The sequence below is a fragment of the Mastigoproctus giganteus genome, chromosome 1, assembly GCF_048544385.1.
Source record: "Mastigoproctus giganteus isolate SK-2022 chromosome 1, ASM4854438v1, whole genome shotgun sequence".
Classification (NCBI taxonomy): domain Eukaryota; kingdom Metazoa; phylum Arthropoda; class Arachnida; order Uropygi; family Thelyphonidae; genus Mastigoproctus; species Mastigoproctus giganteus.
Window position 1 is genome coordinate 142,839,465 of NC_143575.1, and position 22,426 is coordinate 142,861,890.

General features: G+C 39.8%; 1 protein-coding gene across 1 annotated transcript in view; it reads left to right on the forward strand.

Annotated features, from left to right (window-relative positions):
* The window catches only part of Blos1 (biogenesis of lysosome-related organelles complex 1 subunit 1), a 141,871-nt gene that overhangs the window by 114,716 nt on the left and 4,729 nt on the right, over positions 1 to 22,426 (forward strand). Inside the window, exon 4 of the mRNA XM_090382424.1 lies at positions 21,366 to 21,450. Within this exon, the coding sequence (XP_090238550.1) occupies positions 21,366 to 21,450 (85 nt within the window). The remainder of the gene's footprint in view (positions 1 to 21,365; positions 21,451 to 22,426) is intronic.

Consider the following 22,426-nt stretch of genomic DNA (forward strand, 5'->3'; position numbering starts at 1 on the left):
CTTCTCCTATTATTAATTGAAATGGAAAGGAGATCTCATCTGTTGATGAAATTGCCAATGCCCTAGGAACGGTGTTCTGTGAGTTGTCCGCCTCAACTGCATATCAACCATCTTTTCAAAAAATCAAAGCTGAAACTGAGAAAAGGAAACTAGACTTCAAAACTGCATGTCATTTTACCTATAACCAACCACTCACAATATCTGAACTGAAAGAATCTATATATACCTCAAGAAACAGCTCTCCTGGCCCTGATGGAATCTACAATATAATGATTCAACACCTCAATCAGAAATCACTAATTTCATTGCTAAACTTTTACAATAGAATATTCTCAGAACATATATTCCCTACTTCCTGGAGACATTCTTATGTAATAGCCATACCTAAACCTGGAAAAGACCATTCGATTCCTAACAACTATAGACCAATTTCTCTAACCAGCTGCCTGAGTAAGACTTTGGAAAAAATGGTTCACCATCGACTCACCTGGTACCTTGAATCCGAAAACATAATCAGTAATAATCAGTTTGGCTTTCGGAAGAATAGATCTTCCCTAGACCTCATGACCAAAGCCGAATCCAACATAAGAAATGCATTCATCAGAAATCAACATCTCGTCATGATATGCCTTGATATAGAGAAGGCCTTTGATACCACGTGGCGCTACGGTATCCTAAGAGATCTCCATTCCATTCATATGAGAGGCCATTTACCATATTTTATTCAAAGCTTCCTTCAGCACAGATCTTTCCAAGTGAGGTACCGGCAGGTTTTATCTCAAACATACATTCAAGAAGAAGGAGTCCCACAAGGCTCTGTTCTTAGTGCCACTCTGTTTGCAATACGAATAAACAACATCACAAACAGCATTCCAAATACCGTTGACTCGTATCTCTATGCAGATGATCTTACCATATCCTGTCATTCCCAGAATATGAACTATATTAAGAGGCATCTACAAATATCCATTAATAACATTGAATTATGGATTGCGCAAAATGGATACAAACTGTCAAGCCACAAATCTACAGCTATACATTTCTGCACGAAACGCGCAATGCATCCTGAACCCGAGTTGCACTTGGCTGATCATCCACTACCAATTGTGAACAGTATTCGCCTTGTAGGGCTAATTTTTGATAAGAAGTTAAACTTCCAGGAGCACATCAAGTATCTAAGAACCACTTGCACAAAGAAAATGAATATACTCCGGGTCATCTCCAGTACATCTTGGGGCGCCGATCGTTATACCCTGCTCCACTTATATAAATCTCTAATTAGATCTCGGTTAGACTACGGAGCACCTGTTTATGACTCAGCTAGGGAGAGCACCTTGGCCCGTCTTGCACCCATCCAACATTCTTCTCTTAGGATAGCCCTAGGTGCATATAGGACATCACCAGTTCAAAGTCTTTATGTTGAGGCTCACGAACCTCCACTTAGCATCAGAAGAAAGATGTTGCTGATAAACTACTCAGCTAAAATTAAAAGTCTGCCTACTCATCCGGTTTGGCCACTGTTGCATAACCCTCAATTGAAAACCCATTATACAAATAAACCTAGAACAATTCGACCTTCTGGTATCAGACTGCAGAATCTAACAGAAAGCTGGAATATTCAGCTTGATAATATCATCAGAGAAAAAAAAGATCCGGATCCCCCGTGGACTAACTTCACCCTTTCTTCTGATGAATACTTTGAGCAATGGGGTAAAGGCTCTAAAGCAGATATTAACATCCAACAACTACATGTTGCTCACTCACAAAAGTACCCACACTTTACCAAGATCTATACTGATGGTTCGAAGTCTGACAGTCGAGTGGGTGCAGCTGCCGTCTTCCCTAATACAACTGTCTCAATTTCACTTCCAACCGAATGCAGCAGCTACACTGCTGAACTCCATGCCATTAAGCTTGCTCTGGAAAACATCTCGCTAATGTCAATAAATAAAAGTATCATATATACTGATTCACGGAGTGCTGTTCTAGCTTTGAAAAGGACTTCCCCACCTAAAAATCCTTTATTAAAGTTCATAAAACATAAGCTGATGCATCTTTATGAGCATCAGAAAACTGTTATCTTTTCATGGATCCCTGGCCACAGTGGTATTCCAGGAAACGAATGTGCAGACAGTGCTGCTAAGTATCCTTCCATCATATCCTCAACAGATAACCTAGTCCCATATCCTGATTATAGACATAACATACGGAGAACATCTATGGAACAGTGGACACTTCTGTGGAAAATGCAAACCAATAACAAGCTATTCCAAATAAAAACTGAACCACAATTATGGACTTCTAGCCTTCGGAAAAATAGAAAAGAAGAAGTAATCTTAGCCAGAACTCGTATAGGTCACACTCACCTCACACATCTCTATCTGCTTACAGGAAATGATCCTCCTCAGTGTGCACACTGCTCGCAACCACTTACAGTAAAACATATACTCCTTGAATGTAACTTGTTCAGCAATGCCTGACGAATGTCTTTTAGTTTCATTTCAGATCTACAGCAACCTCTCTCTGAATAGCATAATAGGTAAAGAAGCAAATCTCTCTGAATTCTTTTTGTATATAAAACAAATAAAAATGTATGACCATTTCTAACTGCCCACCGTGCAGTTATCATAAGTAACTCAATTAATTTAGGAGGCGCAATATGGCCTAAGTAGCTCTTGCGCCAGAAAACAACATAACAACAACATCAGTATCAAAAGTAAACTTAAAATTCCAATTAAAATAATGAATTTAATTGATTTAATTTAATTGATGGATTTAATCATGAAAAATGTGTGGATTTTGAGTTGAACTTTGTCCCTCTTCCAAATAAACTAAAAGGGATATTAATTTTAAATCTCCCGCAGCGTTACCACCCAACATTAAAGTCAACCGATTCTTCACCACTTTTAAACCAGTCATGTTTTTTCTTCTTTCAATATTAAACTTCTTTTAGGCATTCGTTTCCACAAAAGTCCTGCTTCATCTATGTTAAAAATTTGTTGAGAAGTATAACACATAATACTCCTCTTCAATAATTTTAAGTTCTTTTTTGAAAGTTTCAGCTCCTTGATCTGCACTTGCAGCTTCTCCCTGGATTTTAAATATTTTAAATCTATTCTACCAGCCCTTAGCAGTTTTAAATAGTTCCACATTTTTTTTAGGCGAGTTTTCTTTAGATCATCATATTGGCTAATCTCGTTTTTTCTTTTTAATATTTAACTTAACTGAATTCTGCATTGGAATATTATCTTCAATAAAATTAGTCTTTCCATTTCAATCCTAATAGCTGGCCTAGCCCTAGTTGCTTGCAGTGGAACAGCTATCTTTCCCTGGCGCCTCCGTAGCCAGGTGGGAAGGAGCAGCAGTGCGTAGCACACGCTTCTTGATTAGACCGGGGTTCGAGCCCGTCACCACCAAATACAGAGGATGCGGAAAGGTCAGGGAATGACCACCGCATATCCCGGAGCAATATGGCCTTAGTTGCTAATGCTCCTAAAAACCAAAATAACAATAACAATAGCTATCTTTCCCGCTGTTAAAATTAATTCTTTATTTTTATTATAATCGTTTAAAAAATTTTTTTAAGACTGCGTGTGCGCGTGTAGTGTGTAGACAAGTGATTTGTATGCTCTTCAACTTTTTAAAAATTTAAATGGTTTCTTCCCGTTTATCAAATCTAAACTTATACTAATAGATGCCTTATTGGATGTTCATCTCGTCCCTCAACTTATATTATGCAGATTATCATCAGGTAACCTTTTATTTAAAAATTTTCCTATATGATATGTGTAAAAATACTCTGTCGGCTGCAGTGTGACACAAGGTCAAAGTTCTCAGATACAAAGACTTTATAGTCAACGGCAGGAAAACTCCTATTTTTGCAGGCATTAAGAGTGTCAACCTACCTCCCTGCTAATAGCCTTACTTGAGGTTGTGGTGATCTTCCGATCTGAAGGTGATTATTAAAGGAACACAACAGTTTATTCTGTCAATCGCAGCGGCCTTGTTTCCAATGCATTTTTCGGGAACAATTTCCTATACTCTAGCAGTGATTAACATTTATTAATTTGATTGCTTGCTGAACTATTTTACATAGTAAACTAACTGTGCTGTGTGTTAAATTATGCTAATTTAGATTAGTTATGGCCCTGAACATTAATTTGAATATGCAAATTCGCTACGCCCCTGGCGGTTTCAATAGGACCTATTGGAAAATTGGTAGATTTTGGTAGGGCTAAAGTATAACAGCCCAAATATACCATTGATTGCTAATCTTTTGGCTACATACTCCTTATTTTCAAACTGAGACGTGATAACTGTTTTAAATGAATGCAAGAGAAAGCTCCAGTTCCCCAAGTGAGGAGGAACCCGATCCAGGATGCCTCCCTCCACAGACCACTGCTCTTAACACCCCACTGAAGAGTGGCTATCTGTCACTAAAGAAAAAGAAAGGTAACAAGAAGTGCAAGGAAGCAAAGATGGCCTGTGCCACACTTTGTGCAGAACAACCAGTACAGGATGAGGGGCATGTCAAACCTTTGGTAATTGATCAAGGTCCAGTTGATACGCCCCCTCGTGATTTGGTATCAAAAGAGGCCATGGCCTCAGCATCAGCCATTGCCACTGTTCCTGCTGCAGTTTCTCCATCTGCCACAGCTGCTGCATCTGCAGCCCCTGCTCTTCTCATAGCTCCTGCTCCTCAACTGCCAGCCAAAAGCACCACCCAAGTTCAAACTCCAACAGCCCTTGCAAATGCCATTGCAGCTGGGCTAAAACCCTCTACGAGATTGGGAATTCCCCCACCCAGCACTGAAATTGAGAGGGGACCCATGATTGGGCCAGTGTCCCTACACCAAACAATCTCATTGCTCCACGGACATCTAATTGCATTCCTAAACAACGACTCAAATAGATTTACGAAAGTAGCTGGGAACCACATCCAGGAACTTTGGTCCAGCCTGCAGTCCATAACAACTGAGCTGCTAATAGACAATGAAAGGCTAAAAGCAATAAATGATGAGCTCAGAACAAAAACCTCACTGCTGGAGAAAGTGATAAACACCTTTACTAAACTTCCAGCTTCTATCGACCATGAATGTGTAGCTGCCAAGAATCCCACCACCTCTGGACTTCCCATTGGAACCACATCCTATGCTGGAGCTGTCAAATCTGGCATACCTAGTTCTTCCACCCAAGTCAAAGTGAGGACCCTACAGCCCCAGCCTGCAGAGAAGAGACAACAGCATCTCCTTCTACGAGCAAGCGAAAACTCGGAATTAAAAACAAGCAGTGAGGTGAAAGAGTTGATACAGAACACCATCAGAATGAAATATAAGAACCTAAAGATAAAGTCCCTCCGGCCAATCAGAAATAAAGGAGTGCTGCTGGAAACAGCTACCCAAGAGGACCTGAGGTCCATTTCAGCCAACTGCTCTCTGTCCACAGCTGGAGTCGCCATAGTCGCCAAAACTATCCAATCCATCCATCATAGTGTATGACATACCTAAGGAACTGACAAACGAAGAGGTGCTAGAAGATCTGTTCCATAAGAACCTAGTAGACTATGGGTTTACATGGAATGAAGTGAAGACAGAGACTACCTTTAGATTCAACACCAAATCTAAGTCTAGTGCTACTGAACATAGAGTAATCAGCTTCAGTCCACGAATCTTTAAGCACATTCTCTCTTCAGATAGAATTTATTTAGGCTGCCAAGCCCACAGATTCCGCCAGTTCACAATAGTTACAAAATGCTTCCTCTGCCTTGGCTATGGGCATACCTCCCAGAGCTGTACCCATAATTCCCCATCTTGTGGTCATGTGCATGTGGAGTGTCCGCATCATGAGGAAGAGCCCAGCTGTGTAAATTGCAAGAGGCGCCGCCACCCCCATAACCACTCAGTCTGGGATACAGCATGCCCGGAATATCAGAAGGCTCTAGAACTCGTACGGCTAAGGACTGCTGATGAATAGCCCCAATCCCATTCCTACAAGAACCAGAGGACGGTCTCCCCGGAATACTTCCTTTCCTCCAATGGATACAGTTGCCATGGACACACCCAGCCACCAATGCTTCAAAGTCATGCAAATCAATGGGCACAGGTCTCGTGCCGTTGCTGATGAGATTCGTCTGGCTGCTGAGTTGTATGCAGTGGATGTGATCGCAATCCAGGAGCCTTATGCTGCTAAAAACCATTCCAACCACACATCCAAAATCACCGGCTTCTCAATGCACACTCGAGTAATCCAGCCTATCTTGGAGGACCCAAAGACTTGCATCGTCGTTCTAAACAAGGATTTGGATGTCCTCGTAATACATGGCCTCTGCAATCAGCTTGCCACTTGTGTGCAGATCACATATGCCACACAGTCATTCTACCTGCTGTCCCTGTATTGTCCCCCTTCTGCTGATTTTAACAACTCACTTAACTTCCTGGAATATGCTCTTGACTTCCTCGGCTCAAAATCTCTCCTAGTTGCCTCTGATGTTAATGCCAAGTCTGAGTTCTGGTTTTGCCCTACTGCTGATGCCCGTGGATCACTTCTGGAGGACCTTGTCCTGAATAGAAACCTAACAATACACAATCAACCCAGTTCCTACACCACATACAGCAGCTCTACAGGAGAATCAAACATTGATATCACCATCTCCACTAGGGACATTGACCCCCTGGTCTCTGACTGGAAGGTTATCCCAGACTGGACCCTCAGCGACCACAGAGTCATACTTTTCCTCATAAACTTAACCCCTCTGAAAAAAGACAACCAGATAAGACTGCCTGCACTTGTGAGGTTCTCCACCAGAAATGTCGACTGGCAATTCTTTGAACGTTCTATTAAAGGAGACTTCCCTGAAAGTGAGCGAAATCCCAATGAATCCATGCAAGCCAATGAACTGGTAACTGCTCTCCAGCAAGCAATCCTCAAAGCATCCTATAAATCCGCCAAAAAGAAAATATTCCGACCTATTGTCTCCACTTGGTGAACCAATGATCTCACTAGACTTCGGAGAGTGGCAATGCGAGCACAACGTTACTACCAGCGGCACCGGGACTGGGCACCCCCAGAAGTCGAACGGCTCTACAGTGACTACATCCAAAAGAAAAATGACTATATTAAAGCCATAGCAGCCAGGAAAAAAGCAACCTGGGTGAGCTTTGTTAAGGAAACTGGAAATTCCAACCCCTGGGGTTTAGTGTATAAAATAACAAGAGATAAATCCTTCACCCCTGAAATTTTTAACACTGTACAGGCTAACTCCCAGGAAACCTCCAACTGGTTTGATTCAGCCAACATAATCCTTGACAGGTTGTTTCCTCCAGATGATGTTGCTGAGGATCTCCCAGAGCATACAGCAATTAGAAGAGCAAATCGAAACTACGCCACAGAAAGCACAACGGATCCTTTCACCCTGGAAGAGCTGAATGCAGTATTACAGAAAATAAACCCAAACAAATGCCCTGGCCTAGACCAGATAGAGTATACCTTCATCTTTCGTCTGTTTAAACTAAGGCCGCTATACCTCCTCCTGTTGTACAATAAATGCCTCCAGGGAGGTATCTTTCCCAACGACTGGAAAACTGCTCTTCTGCGCCTGATAAAGAAACCACACAAGCCACCTTCAGATCCTCACTCCTTCCGTCCCATTGCACTCTTGGCAAATCTCGGGAAAATTCTCGAGCATCTTATGGCCCTAAGAGTCTCGGCGCTTTTCCAGGCGAAAAATCTAATCTCTCCACATCAATATGGCTTCACACCAGGACGCTCCTCTGAAGAGGCCCTTTTTGACCTGGTATTACATATCGAAAACTCCGAAGCTAAGTTTGAATTGGCAATCTTTGTCGATTTTGAGGGAGCATTCGACACTGTCTGGTGGGACAGCGCTTTGAAGCGTCTCCGGTCTGCCTCCTGTTCCCATCAATTATATAAACTTTTCCTTAGCTACTTCTCCGAAAGAACTGTTATCCTAAAATCTAAGTATCAACATGTCCTCAGGCCTGTCTCTCGGGGATGCCCCAAGGGGTCGGTTTTGGGGCCTGTGGTGTGGAATATGGTTCTACAGAATTGGCTCTCCCGTTCTTTTGAGAACACCAAAGTTGTTGCCTTTGCCGATGACCTTACCATCATTGTGTCTGGAAAATCTAGGAGTGCCATTGAACATAATGCCAATCTGGTCCTGTCTGATCTCTCCTCCTGGGCAGCATTGAACAAACTCCACATTAACCCAAATAAAACCAAAATGATGCTCTTTAAGCACAAGCTAGATCTCAGGCGTCCACCACAGGTTAAAATCTCTGGAATCCGGCTACCCATAGTTACTGAAGCTACCATTCTTGGAGTGGTAATTGATCACAAACTGAGCTTCCTGCCACACCTCACCCATCTCAGATCAAAAGTCAAGAAGCTCTCTGGCTCCATTATTCGTATCTTCAGGAATGACTGGGGCCTTTCCAAGAGGACACTTCGTCTGTACTATAAAGCAGTCTTCCTTCCAATTGTCACATATGCAGCCGGTGCCTGGTTTCACCGAGTTGGCTTGGTCAAGATGAGAAACAGATTGAGTTCCATCCAACGTACAATGCTACTGGCTACCCTGAGAGTTTGCAGAACAGTTTCTATAGCAGCCATCCAAGTCGTAGCTGGAACTCTTCCTCTGGATTTGTATGCTGCTTACAGAGGACTAGTATTTAGAATCAAAATCATCATTCTTCTCTTTCTTTGTGATTCCTTTCTACTTCTCTCTCTCAAGGTAACTCGGGAATTTTTTTTTTTTTTTTGGCTGGTGCAGCATAAGCCTCAGGCTTCCTTGCACCATATAGCTATAATAATAATAATAAAAACAGCATCCCCACTAAGTTCCTTGACATCGAGCTTGATCTTGATACTGACCCAAAAGCTGAGAAAGCCAGATGCTACAACGAGTTAGTGAACATCTGGCAGACCCGATGGGATACATCCCAGGTTGGAGTGGTTACTAGAAGATTCCTTCCTGATGTAACCTTTACATCCTCTAAAATGGTCCAATCCTGGCTTTCCCTCACCATGGAGACTTCCTTCCTAGTTACTGGACATGGCTCTCTTAATGAAAAATTGCACCAACTAGGCCTCTGCACGACTGACCTGTGCTACTGTGGAGCCAAGGAAAACTGGAGGCACCTCCTTTTTGACTGTATTCTGTACGAAGACTTGAGACAAGATTTAGTGACCACCATCCCAATATCAGAAAACCAATTAGACCAGTTACTCCAAACCCCTGAACGTTTATTTGCTCTTCACAACTTTGCTATGGAAGTCTTTTCTCGAAGGAGGAGATCATATAGAGTGGTCAACACCCCTGGCATAGTGTTAGGGTCGGGCGCCACCTGTGGTTTCCCACATCTGCGCCATATGTACACTGTGAAGAAATACAGAACACTGTAAATGCTAGAAAAAGTGTAGTGTGTTGAATGTATAGTTTTGTGTTGGGTTCTGTTGTGTGTCCTGGCATTTGGCCGCAGGGCCCCTGGTGGAACCCCACGTTGCCCGCACACACACACCACTAGGAGGTAGCCAGGCTGCCCATTATTCTCTGGCAGGTCTCCGTCAGGGTCGCCTGAGCTTTCTGAACGGAGACCAATTAAAAAAAAAATAAAATAATAATAAAAAATAAATAAATAAATAAAAAAAAAGATAAAATAAAAAAATAAATAAATAAAATAAAAAAATAATAAAAAAATAAAATAATAAATAAATAAAAAAAATAATAATAAAAATAAAATTAAAAAAAATAAATTAAATTAAAAAAAATAATAATAAAAAAAAACCGATAATAATAGAAAATAATAATAAAAAAATACATATAATAAAAAAATAAAAAATAAAAAAATAATAATAAAAAAATTAATAATAAAAAATAATAATAAAATAAAATAAGTAAATAAATAATAAAAATAAATAAAAAATAAGGTAGAGTGTGGCAATACAGGGTGTATGGAAGAGTAAGGGGATGTAGGTAAGGGCATCCCGTAAATTGACAGTGGAGCATATGCCCCACCAGGAGAAAAGGGGAGGGGATAACTCTAGAAGGGTAGAAAAACCACTCAGCGAGAGTGCTGAGTGTGACTTATATTTTGCGGTGGAGTGGCCAAGACCACTGGAGCCTACCAAACCATATGGAAAGTTAGCAGGTAATCCTACTTTGGATGTTCCAGGGTTAGCAAGTCGATGCTGGTAAAACAGTCAAGTACAGATTTTTTATTTCAAGTTAGTGTAAGTCCTTTACAGGTTTCTATCCCTGGCTTGAGTTGGTTGTAGAGTCCTGTGCCTAGAAAAGAGGTTCTGTGCGTACTCAGTTAATGATTTATAATATTGTTCTTCAGAAATTAGCAGGTGCTCCTGTCCTTGAGGTGTGTGTTGTAGCCTGGTGTACAGTGTTCCTCGAAGATCGTTATAAATTGGGCAGTTATAAAGAAGATGGTCCCAATCTTCAATTTCTCCACATGTACAGTAGGGGTTATTGATGATTCCCAAGGTAGTCAACTTATGATTTATAGAACTGTGTCCAGTTATAATATATGTACAGTAGAGGCCAGGAGAGAACCAAGGCGGCGACTTTGGATAAACTAGTTTGACATCCGGGATGAATTTCTTAGTTATCAGGCCCTTGTCCGTCTCCTCCCATCTTGTCTGCCAGATTTGTAGTAGCATGGCAGCTAGTTTTTTCTTTTCTTGCTTGCAGTCAGTGCGGGTGTCGATGGTATGTCCAAAGATGGTAGCTGGGATTCCCCGCGACAGGCAGTAGTGCAATCCTCGACGGATAACCTCCAAGTCAAGGGGGAGGACACCTGCAAGAACCTGTAGGGCCGGAGAACTTACTGTGCAACAGGCCCTGGTAATGGCAAGCAGTATACTTCGCTGAATTGTTTCCAGTTTGCATTTATTGCGTTGTTTCCAGTTTGCATTTATTGCGAACAATTATTGCTCTATGGTACCAAATCCCGCATCCGTATGTAATAACAGAGAGGAATATAGCTTTATACAGGAGTTTGAGTGTTCTCCGGTGGCAAGTAAATGTTCTCATTTACTTGCCACCTTTTACAAAAACACATGTCCACATGACCCCAGTCACACCTGCTTACTCGGACGATTAAGGCTGCATAATTTCTGATTTTTACTTGAAGGTATGAGAGATGCGGGAAGAAGGAGAGCTTTGAATCCAGGATGATACCCAGGTGTTTTAGGGAAGTTACCAGCTTGATGGTTTTTCCTTGTACCTTGATCTGAGGTGGCCTTGATATTTGTAGGGTGCCTTTGAGAAGTATGGATTGTGTCTTCTGTGGAGAAATCCGGAGCTTGTGTAGAGTTGCCCAGTCCTGTAAGATCTGTAGTGCCTGATTTCCAGCGGCCTCGAGAGCTGCTCTGGTGTCCGCTGCGATGGAGATAGTAATATCATCTGCGAATGCTTGGATAGTAACAGGGCCCAGATCCAGACCAAGTAACTCATCAAGGACGATGTTCCAGAGGAACGGGCCGAGGACCGAACCTGTGGGCAGCCTCTGTAGATAGATTTGGTGAGCTTCTGGTATGGTGAGGAGATGGTGATCTTCCTGTTGGAAAGGTAACTTTCTATACACCTGTATAAGTTGGCTGGTATGCGTGCCAGTCTTAGCCTGCGAAGAATGCTTGGCCACCAGAGCATGTCAAAGGCCCCAGCAAAGTCAATGGTTATGAGGAGAAAGTACTTGTAATTAGTGTTGGCTGCAGCTTGGGTTATTTGGTAGAGAGCATCCTCTGTGCAGCATCCTGGCCGAAATCCATACTGTGAATTGGATTGTAGGCCAGCTTCTGTGTAGTGTGTTAGGAGTCTGGTATGGAGGAGGCATTCAAGTAGTTTGCTCAATGTGGACAAGAGGGCAATGGGGCGGTATGAGTTAGGCTGTTCTGGAGGCTTCGATGGATTTTTCAGTATTAACTTTAATTCAGCTATTTTCCAGCTTTCTGGGAAGGATCCCTGGGTTAGGCATTTATTGAACAGGTTAAGCAGAAATTGGGGATTTACCTGGGCGACCTTTTTTAGTATTTCTGGTTCAATGCGATCTAGTTCTGGGGATTTTTTATCCTTCATTTTGCCAAGGGCTTGCTGCAGTTCTTCAGTGTTAAATTCTTCCTCCACAGAGTCAATGTGGTAATTGTCATTATCTAGACAAATTTGCTGCTGTTGTGTTGTGAGATGATCGGCGTCGCTGATAAAGAAAGTATCCAAGATATTCATCATGGATTACTCCCATGACGTTGTCATGATTCCTTGTGGTGTTATTATTGTGGAATGGACTACTACTCCTCTTGGCAATTTGTTGGTAGTAACTCGGTACACCAGTCCCCAAGGGTCCGAGTTACCAGTGGTGGTAACCAGCCGCTCCCATGTAGTTCTTTTTCGCTGCCTGATCATGGAAGTGTATTGGTTCCTGGTCCTCTTGTAGTCTTCACGAAGGGCTTCCACATCAGTAGCTGGCCAAGAGGTGCGAGCTCTCTGAAAAGCTTTCCTCTTGTTATGAACAGTCCAGCGTAGACGTCGAGTTCCTGAGACCACCATGGTACAGCACTTGGAAGAGGTTTTTTCTTGGGCATAGATTGATTGCAGGAGATTGATTGATGTTAGTTACAAGCTTTTGATGCTGCTCGGGATTCAAGGAGAGGATATTAGAAGGGTGATCCATGATTGTTGACTGGAGAGAAGTGGTGAACAGCTCCCAATTGGCTTTGCTAATGGCATAGCGGTTGATGTCATAGTGCGGAGTAGGAGTTGATTCTATATTTCTTGTGAGGCTGTATGTAATTGCTCTATGGTCGGAGGTGGTCCAGGCTTCATTTACTTGCCACCCCGACACCTTACTTGAGATTGATCTTGTAGCAATTGTTATGTCTATTGTAGACTCCCACATAGTACTGGAGAATGTTGGGAGGTTATTGGGCCCGTTTATTATATTAAATGGTGAGGTGGCTAGAAAGTCTTCCAAAAGCCGCCCATTATGGCAACCAGGTCGGTCAGCTGTGAGGCTGTGCCAAGCAGGAGAACGGCAGTTAACATCTGCCCCCAGGATGATTTTAGCGTTAGGTAGAGTAGTGGTAACAGTTCTTAGGTAGTCAATAGCTGGGCCGATGTTTTGATTGGGTCTACAATAGAGTGATATTAAATAGAAGGCACCTAAGGGACCAATTACATGGGCACACACTGCCCAACCTGTGCAGAGAGAAGAGATTTTGGTGACCATTATGTTCGGGTTCCGGATGACTATGGCAGCCCAGGGAGTATCTTCATCTGCTTGAATTATTTTATATGTGAGAGGATAGCCTCTAACTTTTTTGGAGTGGGTGTATGGTTCTTGCAGTAGTGATATATCAATGTTTTCTTCATCTGCCTTTTTTCTTATTTCCGCTGCTACTGCATGTGCTCGCTGAGCATTAAGTTGCATAAATTTAATAACACTGTTATTGAATGGCTTAGGCCTCGCTACCATAGTCGGTCTTCAGTTGTTGGTTTCGCTTTGATGTAAATAGGACATTTGTTGTCCCTGATCGAATGGGATGCATCCAGTTTTACTGCTTTGCAGTTTGCGCATGTCGGAGCAGATGATTTGTTTGGGCAACTGCTATAATGATGCCCTTTTTGGAAACAATGCCCACAGGTAGGATCCGTCAGTGTGCATGTGTGGGTGGTGTGCCCAAAACGACAGCATCTGAAGCATTTAGGAACAGCCACATGTTCCTTGAAGCGGTGGCTGCTCCAACCAATAAAGATCCTGTCTTGAAGTTTTAGCTGGTTCCACGCTTGTGGAGAGAGATCCACTACCCAATTGCAAAGGTTGGGAGACTTTGACTTGGTGCAGTATTTTGGTTTTATGTGCTCCTTGTCTCTCTTTTCTTGGGTTGAGTCTCGAATGTTCCTGTGTAAAATTTCGTCAGCGATGCTGTCTGGAGTAATTTCCCTGTCCAAGTCAAAAATAAGAATTGATGGACCTTTCTTTTTGGGGTATTCTGCTGTTAGACCGAGGGAACTAATTCTAGGATTAGAAATTATTGCATGGGCCTCTTGTTTTGTTGCAGTCTCAATTATGACACCAGTGTTTCTGGCATTGGGCCTGAAGTGGATTAGACAATGGTGTTTTTTTTTTTTTTTTTTCCCTCTCCTGCTCCTCCTTGCATTCTGTTTGGAGTCAGCCACTCCACAATTACTTTTATTATATATATATATATATGTGTGTATATATATATATTTTTTTATTATTATTATTTTTCTTTATTTTTTTATTATTTATTTTTTATTTATTTATTTTTAATTTTTTATTTTTTATTATTTTTTTTTTAAATTTTTTTTTTTCCCCTTCACGGGTGGTTTTTTTTTTTTTTTTTCTTTTTCTTTCTTTTTGTCTGCCCCTCTGGAATGGGCCCCCAGAGGATCCTGACCTACCTGCTGGCAACATCATGTGGGTCAGAGTCTCTTTTGAGACAGTACGTGCATTACTGGGACTGGCCGACCTTCCCGTGGTGTGGACGAGTACCCAGAATCATCTGTCCAGGTGATTGATGCTTCTGGGTAGCCAAGTGGCCAGACATAACAACAGAACACACACATAATACACACAAACCTACGTCACACACATCTGGCCCAATTGTAGTGACACTGTTCTTCACAGAGATACGAGGCGGAGTTGAACAGATGTTCTAGGTGCCACCCTTTACAAAAACACATGTCCATATGATAATTTATATGCATCCCATTCATTTTTCTTCTTTGCCACGAACCTCGTTAATTCATCTAACATCCATTTAGGCTGTTCAAACCTTGAACAGTATTTCTTATTTGGAATGAAAAACCTAGTAGCCTCCAAGATTAAGTCCATGAAGGCTTCCCATTTAGAATTCAACATTGGTAACATCATCAGTTGATCCCACTCTACAGAATTTAAAAACTGTCTGAGACCCCTGTAGTCACCTTTACGAAAGCAAAAGCCCTTACCTTAGAATGAATAGAGGTAGTTACATCTTGAAGTAATTCCCATATCAGTACATTGTGATCACTGTCACCCAGTGGTTCCTTTATCTGCAAATTCTTAATGAATGAATAAAAGTGTTGATAATCAGATCAAGAGTATTGCTCCCTCTGGTTGCCTCTTGAACATGCTACAGTAGAAAACTAAGGTACAGGGAAATAAATACCCCCCCCCCCGACACAACTTAGATTTGGTTTCCTCACGAAGCTTAACCATCAGTCCCTTTCTTTCATTCCTACGGATAGGAGAGCCATAAAAAGTCATAGAGGAAATATTTTTTGATAAAGAGTAAATAATATTTTTTGAAGATGAAGGAATAAAGGGAGGGGGTTAAACTGCAACTTGTCTATGACTATCTCAGTACAAAGCACCAACCAGCACAGAATAAATAAATCCAAAAAAGTCTTGCTAATGTGCGAGTGACCAACTCACAAGTTCCAGTCAATATCTGGAAAGTTAAAATCCACCATTATAAGGCATTCTGATTTACTGGCCCACTCTATTTCTCTGCACAATTGTTCATTGTACTCAGGGCTGTGCTGTAGATTTTCTCAGTATGATGCAAGTCTTCGAAATGCCGCCCCTTAATGGTTCAAATTGTATTTTGATTTCGCTGCTTGTGCCGCCTGATGCGGCCACCTCTCTCTATCATAGCACGGCACGGCTCTGATTGTACTCATCAGGGTCATTAGGCCTATAACACATTCCTACTCTCATTTTCCCTTTCCCAGTGTTTGTCACACCTAGGGCTTACAATACCGAGATTCCAGGATAGCTCTTTTTTTTTTTTTTTTTCTTTTTTTTTCCCGTATTCAAATCCTGGTATCGATACAAAAATGCCGGTTTTTCGGTACTAATTTAAAAAATAATTATCCATGAATTATTCACATAAAGGTTATAAAATCGACAAGAATAAGTCATTAATACTGCTGAATTTGCAAATGAGGGATTGTTATACACAGTACAAATGCAATGGAAACCTGAAAATGTCATGAAACTGTAAGACAAAAATCTTAAAAATATATTTCTCTTAGTAAGTATTGTGTGTGTCGAAGTAAAGTACGTAAGGAATAACAAAAACATTATTACGGAAATATTTCCATTAGTGGGAGTATGCCTGGTAGTGCAATTAAAGAATATGGTGAACAGTGGTATGGCAGGTGCAGAAGGGTTAAAATTAAAAGCTTCTGAACAATAGTTTAATCCCTCTCTTACACTGCTATTCGAGGATGTGCCACTTAGTGCATTTCAGGAAAGGGTGTCGGTATGGAGGAGTTCAAAGGTATTGTGAACAGGTGATCTTGAGGTAAAAGATGAAAGTGGTTTGTTGTGTGGGAAAAATATTCTGTTTATCCCACCAAAGGAAAAAGAGTGAGTTTAAAGAATAACACTGTGATTGGGTCAGGTTTAAATTAGATAGGGGGGAGATAGGTAAATGAGTGCAAACCGCTCTACCCTTTACCAATGAGAGGTGCACATAAGCCTGCTTATAAAAAAGTAGTACAAGGGGCGATTGTAACTTGCAATCAATTCAATAAATAAATAAGCTGCTCGCACCAAAAGAGGGGTTTGTGGTTGTTGTTCAGAGGGGTTGCAGACTTCCAGGGTTCAGTTCGGGTCCAGTTCTTGGAGTGTCCAGCTATATAGTGAAGCGTTCTGCCGGGCATGTTCCTGTGCTAGAAGTTAATCCGGAAGTTGAATAACAAGCCAGTCAGATAGTGCCCTGGCTTCTACTACTGCCTGTGGTAATTTCCTTCAGTATTAACAGAGAACTGTTCTCGAAATCCCGAAATAAGACAGTACTGGAAGAGTTATACAGCAGAGATGCAGGGTTCAACTAAGAAGAGAGACAGAGACATCACCACACTCCATGGAAGTAACCCATACAAAGGAATCCCACTCTGAAAGAGAAGGAAGGTAAGTCTTCTGAACCGTGTTATATTGAAAAGGGTGCTTAGATAAAACTAATAAAGTAAGGATGAAGCTGAAGAAATTACGAGTATGGTTGAGTTGAGTTGAGTTTGTATTGAGTTGGTTTATTGGTTGAAGTTGTAACGAAAATTGATATTGCTAAATTAAGAGAGATTACATGGAATTGTTAGCATGAAGTTAGCGACTTATGGATTGCTGTTATGAAAAGAATTGATATTGGTGATTAAGAGAAATATGAGGAAGTGATTAAGATTGAATTAGTTTAGTGTTTGAAGCTGTAGAGAGAGAGAGAGTTGAGATTGTTAATTGAGAGAAATTTTATGGAAATGATAGCATGTATTAACAGATTAAATGAGAAAAATGAATAGATTAGATGTAAATGAACACCAGTTATGTATTGTAAGTAGATTTCTATGAAAAATAACTTTTGTTTTATATTTGTGTCATTGCTCTTGAGAAACTGACAGCTCACATATATACGATATATAATATATGTACTCGTGTTGGGTGGGATATCCCTCAGCTCCTGTAAATTCTCCTTTTTTAACGCAGTCAGGTAACTTGTGGGGCTTAGTGCTTGAGGGGAGCTGCTCTATAAAAATCATAACAATTTCCACTGACAGCGATACTAAGGTATAGGGAAATAAAAATTAATAAATAAATAAATAACCCCCCCACACACACACACACACACACACACACAACTTAGATTTGGTTTCTTCACGAAGCTTAACCATCAGTCCCTTTCTTTCATTCCTACGGATATAGAGCCATAAAATGTCATAGAGGAAATATTTTTTTATTTTTTGATAAAGAGTAAATAATATTTTTTGAAGATGAAGGAATAAAGGGAGGGGGTTAAACTGCAACTTGTCTATGACTATCTCAGTACAAAGCACCAACCAGCACAGAATCCAAAAGGAAGTTTGCCAATTAAATATGTACCAAAATTAGATCCAGTTTAAACCATAACACTATTGAGTTTCTTAAGAGCTCACTTTATTTGGACAGGTAGTGTGGATGCTTATTTTTTTATTTTTAGAATAACTGTATGTTTAATAATTTTTGCTAGAATATTTATTATTGTAATAAAAGTTTGATTTAAAACGTGAATTCAAGTAATTACTTGTTTTTTCTTTACTTTATTGCACCTAATTGTCATCAACATTTATTGCAAAAAATGTTTTTTTTTTTGGAATACCGGTATCCTGGTTTCATAAAATAAAAATACTGAAATACCAGTATTAAGATTTTGATCGGTATTGTGAGCCCTAGTCACACCAAACTGACTCAACATTGCACTGTCCTACCCATGTCAATTGGATGCACTTTGTTAGATTTTATGTATTTCTTAACTAACAGCATAACCCCTCCTCCCTTTCTATCCTTTCTGTACACATTGTACTCCCAAATTCCAATTTTGCACTGCTTATATCTGTGTGACACCATGTCTCTGATATCCCAACAACATCTGCCTTTGATGTCATGACTAGCACTTCAAGCTCATCAAGTTTATTAACTATACTCCTAGCATTGGTGTACATGCAAGTATGCATACACCTATATCAATACCTGTTTCTACTCTTAGTTACCCTAACACAGCCCATGTATTTATTAGTTCCACTATGATGCCCAACAGTCCTGGAAATCTCCATTCCCTTGCTTTCCTTGTTTTTAGTGACATTCTTGGTTTTTATAAAAATATCCTGTTTTAGTACAAAAATCTCCTGTTTTTCTCTTGCCTGATCTCTAGCTTTTTGAAAGTCAAAGTTGGCAGTTTTGTGTATGCTGGATTAGTAGATCCTCAATTGGTATTTCTTCCTTCATTGTTTATATAGAGCTGAGCTTAATGAAAAATTTAAGGTTTTGATCAAAGAAATTGACAGTTTAAAGGAAACTATTAAAGAAAATAAATTTCATAATTCAAGTTATGCAAAACTCAAGAGAACTGCTTGTTGGACCACAAATTAGAAAACCGTTATAACAGTAACAAGCTGCGTGGCACTCTCTTAAATCTTTAGTTCATAGCTTTTTAGGTAATAAAAAAGAAATAACAAGTGGTGAAGAACTTTTTGCATAACCATAAACTATAAAAATTGGTAATTTTTTTTTTTTTTTTTTTTTTAGTAACACCATGTGTTACTAAAAATGTACATATAAAATAAGGTTTTGACTAAAATTGTGCACTGATCATGTAAATGACAAGCAAAAAGTTGCATGCACAGTTCTTGCATTTTTATTCAAGGAGTGGAGGCATTCATATATTATGCAGACTCTGTACTCTTACATTATACAGTGGGGCCTCAACTTACGATGACATCGACATCCGATATTCTCAGGAACCGATATACCTTCCATACGATTGTTTAAGGACCGATGATATTTGCAGGTACCAATGGCTTTCCGATATAGCTGGAACGATACACGGGCGGAAATTTTCAGACGAGTGAAGCACGGAACATTACTCATATGATTGTTCTCAACCAATTACATCTTTTTTATTGTTCAATGCGTGGGGCACGGAACATCACTCATGTGATTGTTTCAGTACTATGACGATCTGAAACTTCATCTGAAAGCTACATCAACCAGTGGCAGTACTGTGTGCTTTGAAGACTTTAAAGCCTGCAGAGGCTGGTTCAAGTGTTTCAAAAAAAAAAGGCGAATATCAAAAGTGTTGAAAGGCATGGGGAGGCATCTAGTATAGATACCTCCCCATTTATCAGCTGATAAAAAAGCAGCTGAGACCTTTAAAATTGAATTCCAAGAGTTTATTAATCAGGAGGGTTATCTTCCCCAGCAGGTTTTTAACATTGACAAAACCGGCCGAGGCTAGTTTACCTGGGCATAAGCCTATGAAAGATAGGCTTACTCTCCTGTTGGGTGCCAATGCCTCTTGAAATTTTAAGCTGAAGTCTTTGCTTGTGTATCACTCTAACACCCTCAGGGTATTTAAACAACACAGGCATGCTTGGAACGTTTTGGTGCAGTAACAAGAAGGCCTGGACTACAGGATATGTCTTCAATGAATGAGAGCTTGACATTTTCTGTCCTTCAGTGAAGAGTTATCTTGAGAAAAATAAGATTCCTGTGAAGGCACTGCTCCTGCTGGATAATGCACCAGGCCCTGATCCCAACCTTGTTTGATCTCTTGAGGCACAATTTGACTTTGTTCAAGTCAAATTTTTGCCACCCAACATCACTCCTCTTCTTCAACCGACGGACCAGCGAGTGATTGCAAACTTCAAGAAAATCTATACCATGAAAATGTTCGCAAGTTGTTTTGCAAAGATTTTTGGAGGTCGAAGTTCAACATGCTGGATTGTGTGAGGCTGATTGTAAATTCTTGGAATGATGTTTCTACCAGGTGCTTAAATTCAGCTTTGAAAAACATCTGGCCTTTAATTATCCATAACGTTGACAGATTTGAAGATGATGGTGCTTTGACAAATGATATAATCACTCTTGGTAAATCAATAGGTCTGGAGGTTAGCGAAGAGGATGTGGAGGACCTTATTGATGCTCATGGCCTTGAGCTAACAACAGAGGAGCTACAAGAGTTGGAGAAATTTATGAAGAGTGACACTGGAATGGAAGAGGAAGAAAAAAAAACACCCAAAAAGTGTCAGGTGAAGACTGTCATTTCTTGTTGGGAGCATTTTAGAGAAGTGGTAAAAAACACCCTGACATTGAAAACACTGAACTCATGATGTGTAAAATGAAAGACAAAATAATTTCTTACTTCAGGAAGCTACAAAAAAGTCGTAAAAAGCAGTCCACTTTTGACCGTTTCTTTGCCAGTAGCAACAAGATTGAAAAGACACCTGGTACTTGATATAGTCCAGCCACCATTGATTTCATCAGCTCTTCACTTCAAGTTTAAGGTTAATGCTAATTTATTGTTTGTTTTTTGTTTTAAGATGTTTTATGATTATTAAATCTTTATAAAACACAATTTTTTAATCTAAAAATGAAGTATAACATGTAAGAAATACCTATTTCGTGGGGAAGGAATTACAGGAAATCAATGTATTATTGGTTTAAACTTACAATATTTTCAACATACAATGGGTGTGGAACGAATTACCATCGGATGTTGAGACCTCACTGTATATAAATATTAAGACAAAAGTAGCTAAAAATTCAATGAAATAAATAAGTGCAGTTTTGCATCTTATTTGCAAAGACAGTCCTTTGTGGGTGAATCCCACCTTTCTTGTAACAATTTTCCATTACATTTATATCCTGATGGCACCATTCCATTATATTTACATCTTTATTTAATTGTACTTTAAGTGACATCTAGAAAAATGTTAGCTCGTGTAACTTTTTATTATTCAGCATTTTTGGTGAATTAAATATTTTCATTGAAACTGTTTACTAGATTTCTAATCTTCATTTCAGGAAATAGGAGATGTGGAAAATTGGGCCAAGAGTATTGAATCTGATATGAGAACTATATCTAGTGCTCTAGAATATGCATATAAAGGTAATATGCTTTACTCCTTTATTTCGAATACCCTCTTATTTTTTCAAGTAAGTAGATATAAAATTGTCCTTTTTGAAAACCGACACTGAAATTTTTAAATAAATTTTTTAAAAGTAGGTTTGAAATTATAAAGTGTAAATTTAGTAGAAATAAAACTTAAACACTTTGGTCCAGGCCTAAACCAATATTGATGATTGTTTAGCTGATGAAGTTGGTAACAGTAGATTGCATGAGATGGATATAAATTAGCAAGGACACTGAACTCTATAATAACTATAAATTAATCTATAGTAAGTTATGTATAAGGTAGATTTTGAAAAGGCATTAGCAAAGGACAATAATTAACAATTTTTCCCCTATGTGAACATGGGGCGAAAAAAAGGATCCACATTGGTCTACCTTCTATCACTGTTTCAGGGGGATATTCAAGTAGCACATATTGAGTGAGTCAGTTTGGGGAAGTCCATGGACCTGGTGTGCTATAAATATATTTAATTAATATTAATAAATTTAACTTTAACTTAGTATTTATCTTGGCGGTATTAATAGAAAAATACTGTAGAATTTGCAGGGGTATTTCAATGCATCAATTGTTTTATTTCGATCATGGTGATACTTTCTGCTCTCAGTGAAGATACCTTTTGTTCAATTTGGAGATATTGTCTCCAAGCTGAACAAAAGATATCTTTTTAAATCATATAGCAGCACTAGAATAGGCGAATCCACTACATATTTAAAAATCTGAGAATTTAATGTACATAAACAATTTTTATAGGTGGATTTTTATTTCAGCTATTGCATTGCAATATCCTTGCAAATCCTATAATATTGTACTGTGTAGGGGCAAATCTGGCCCTATTCTGGTTAAAAGTAGTTAAAGGTGAATGTAACAACTGTTTTATATGGAAGTTTTACTTCCATGCAGCACTTGGCTACACTTAGATGAAATACACTATTCACGTCAGCATATGTTTAT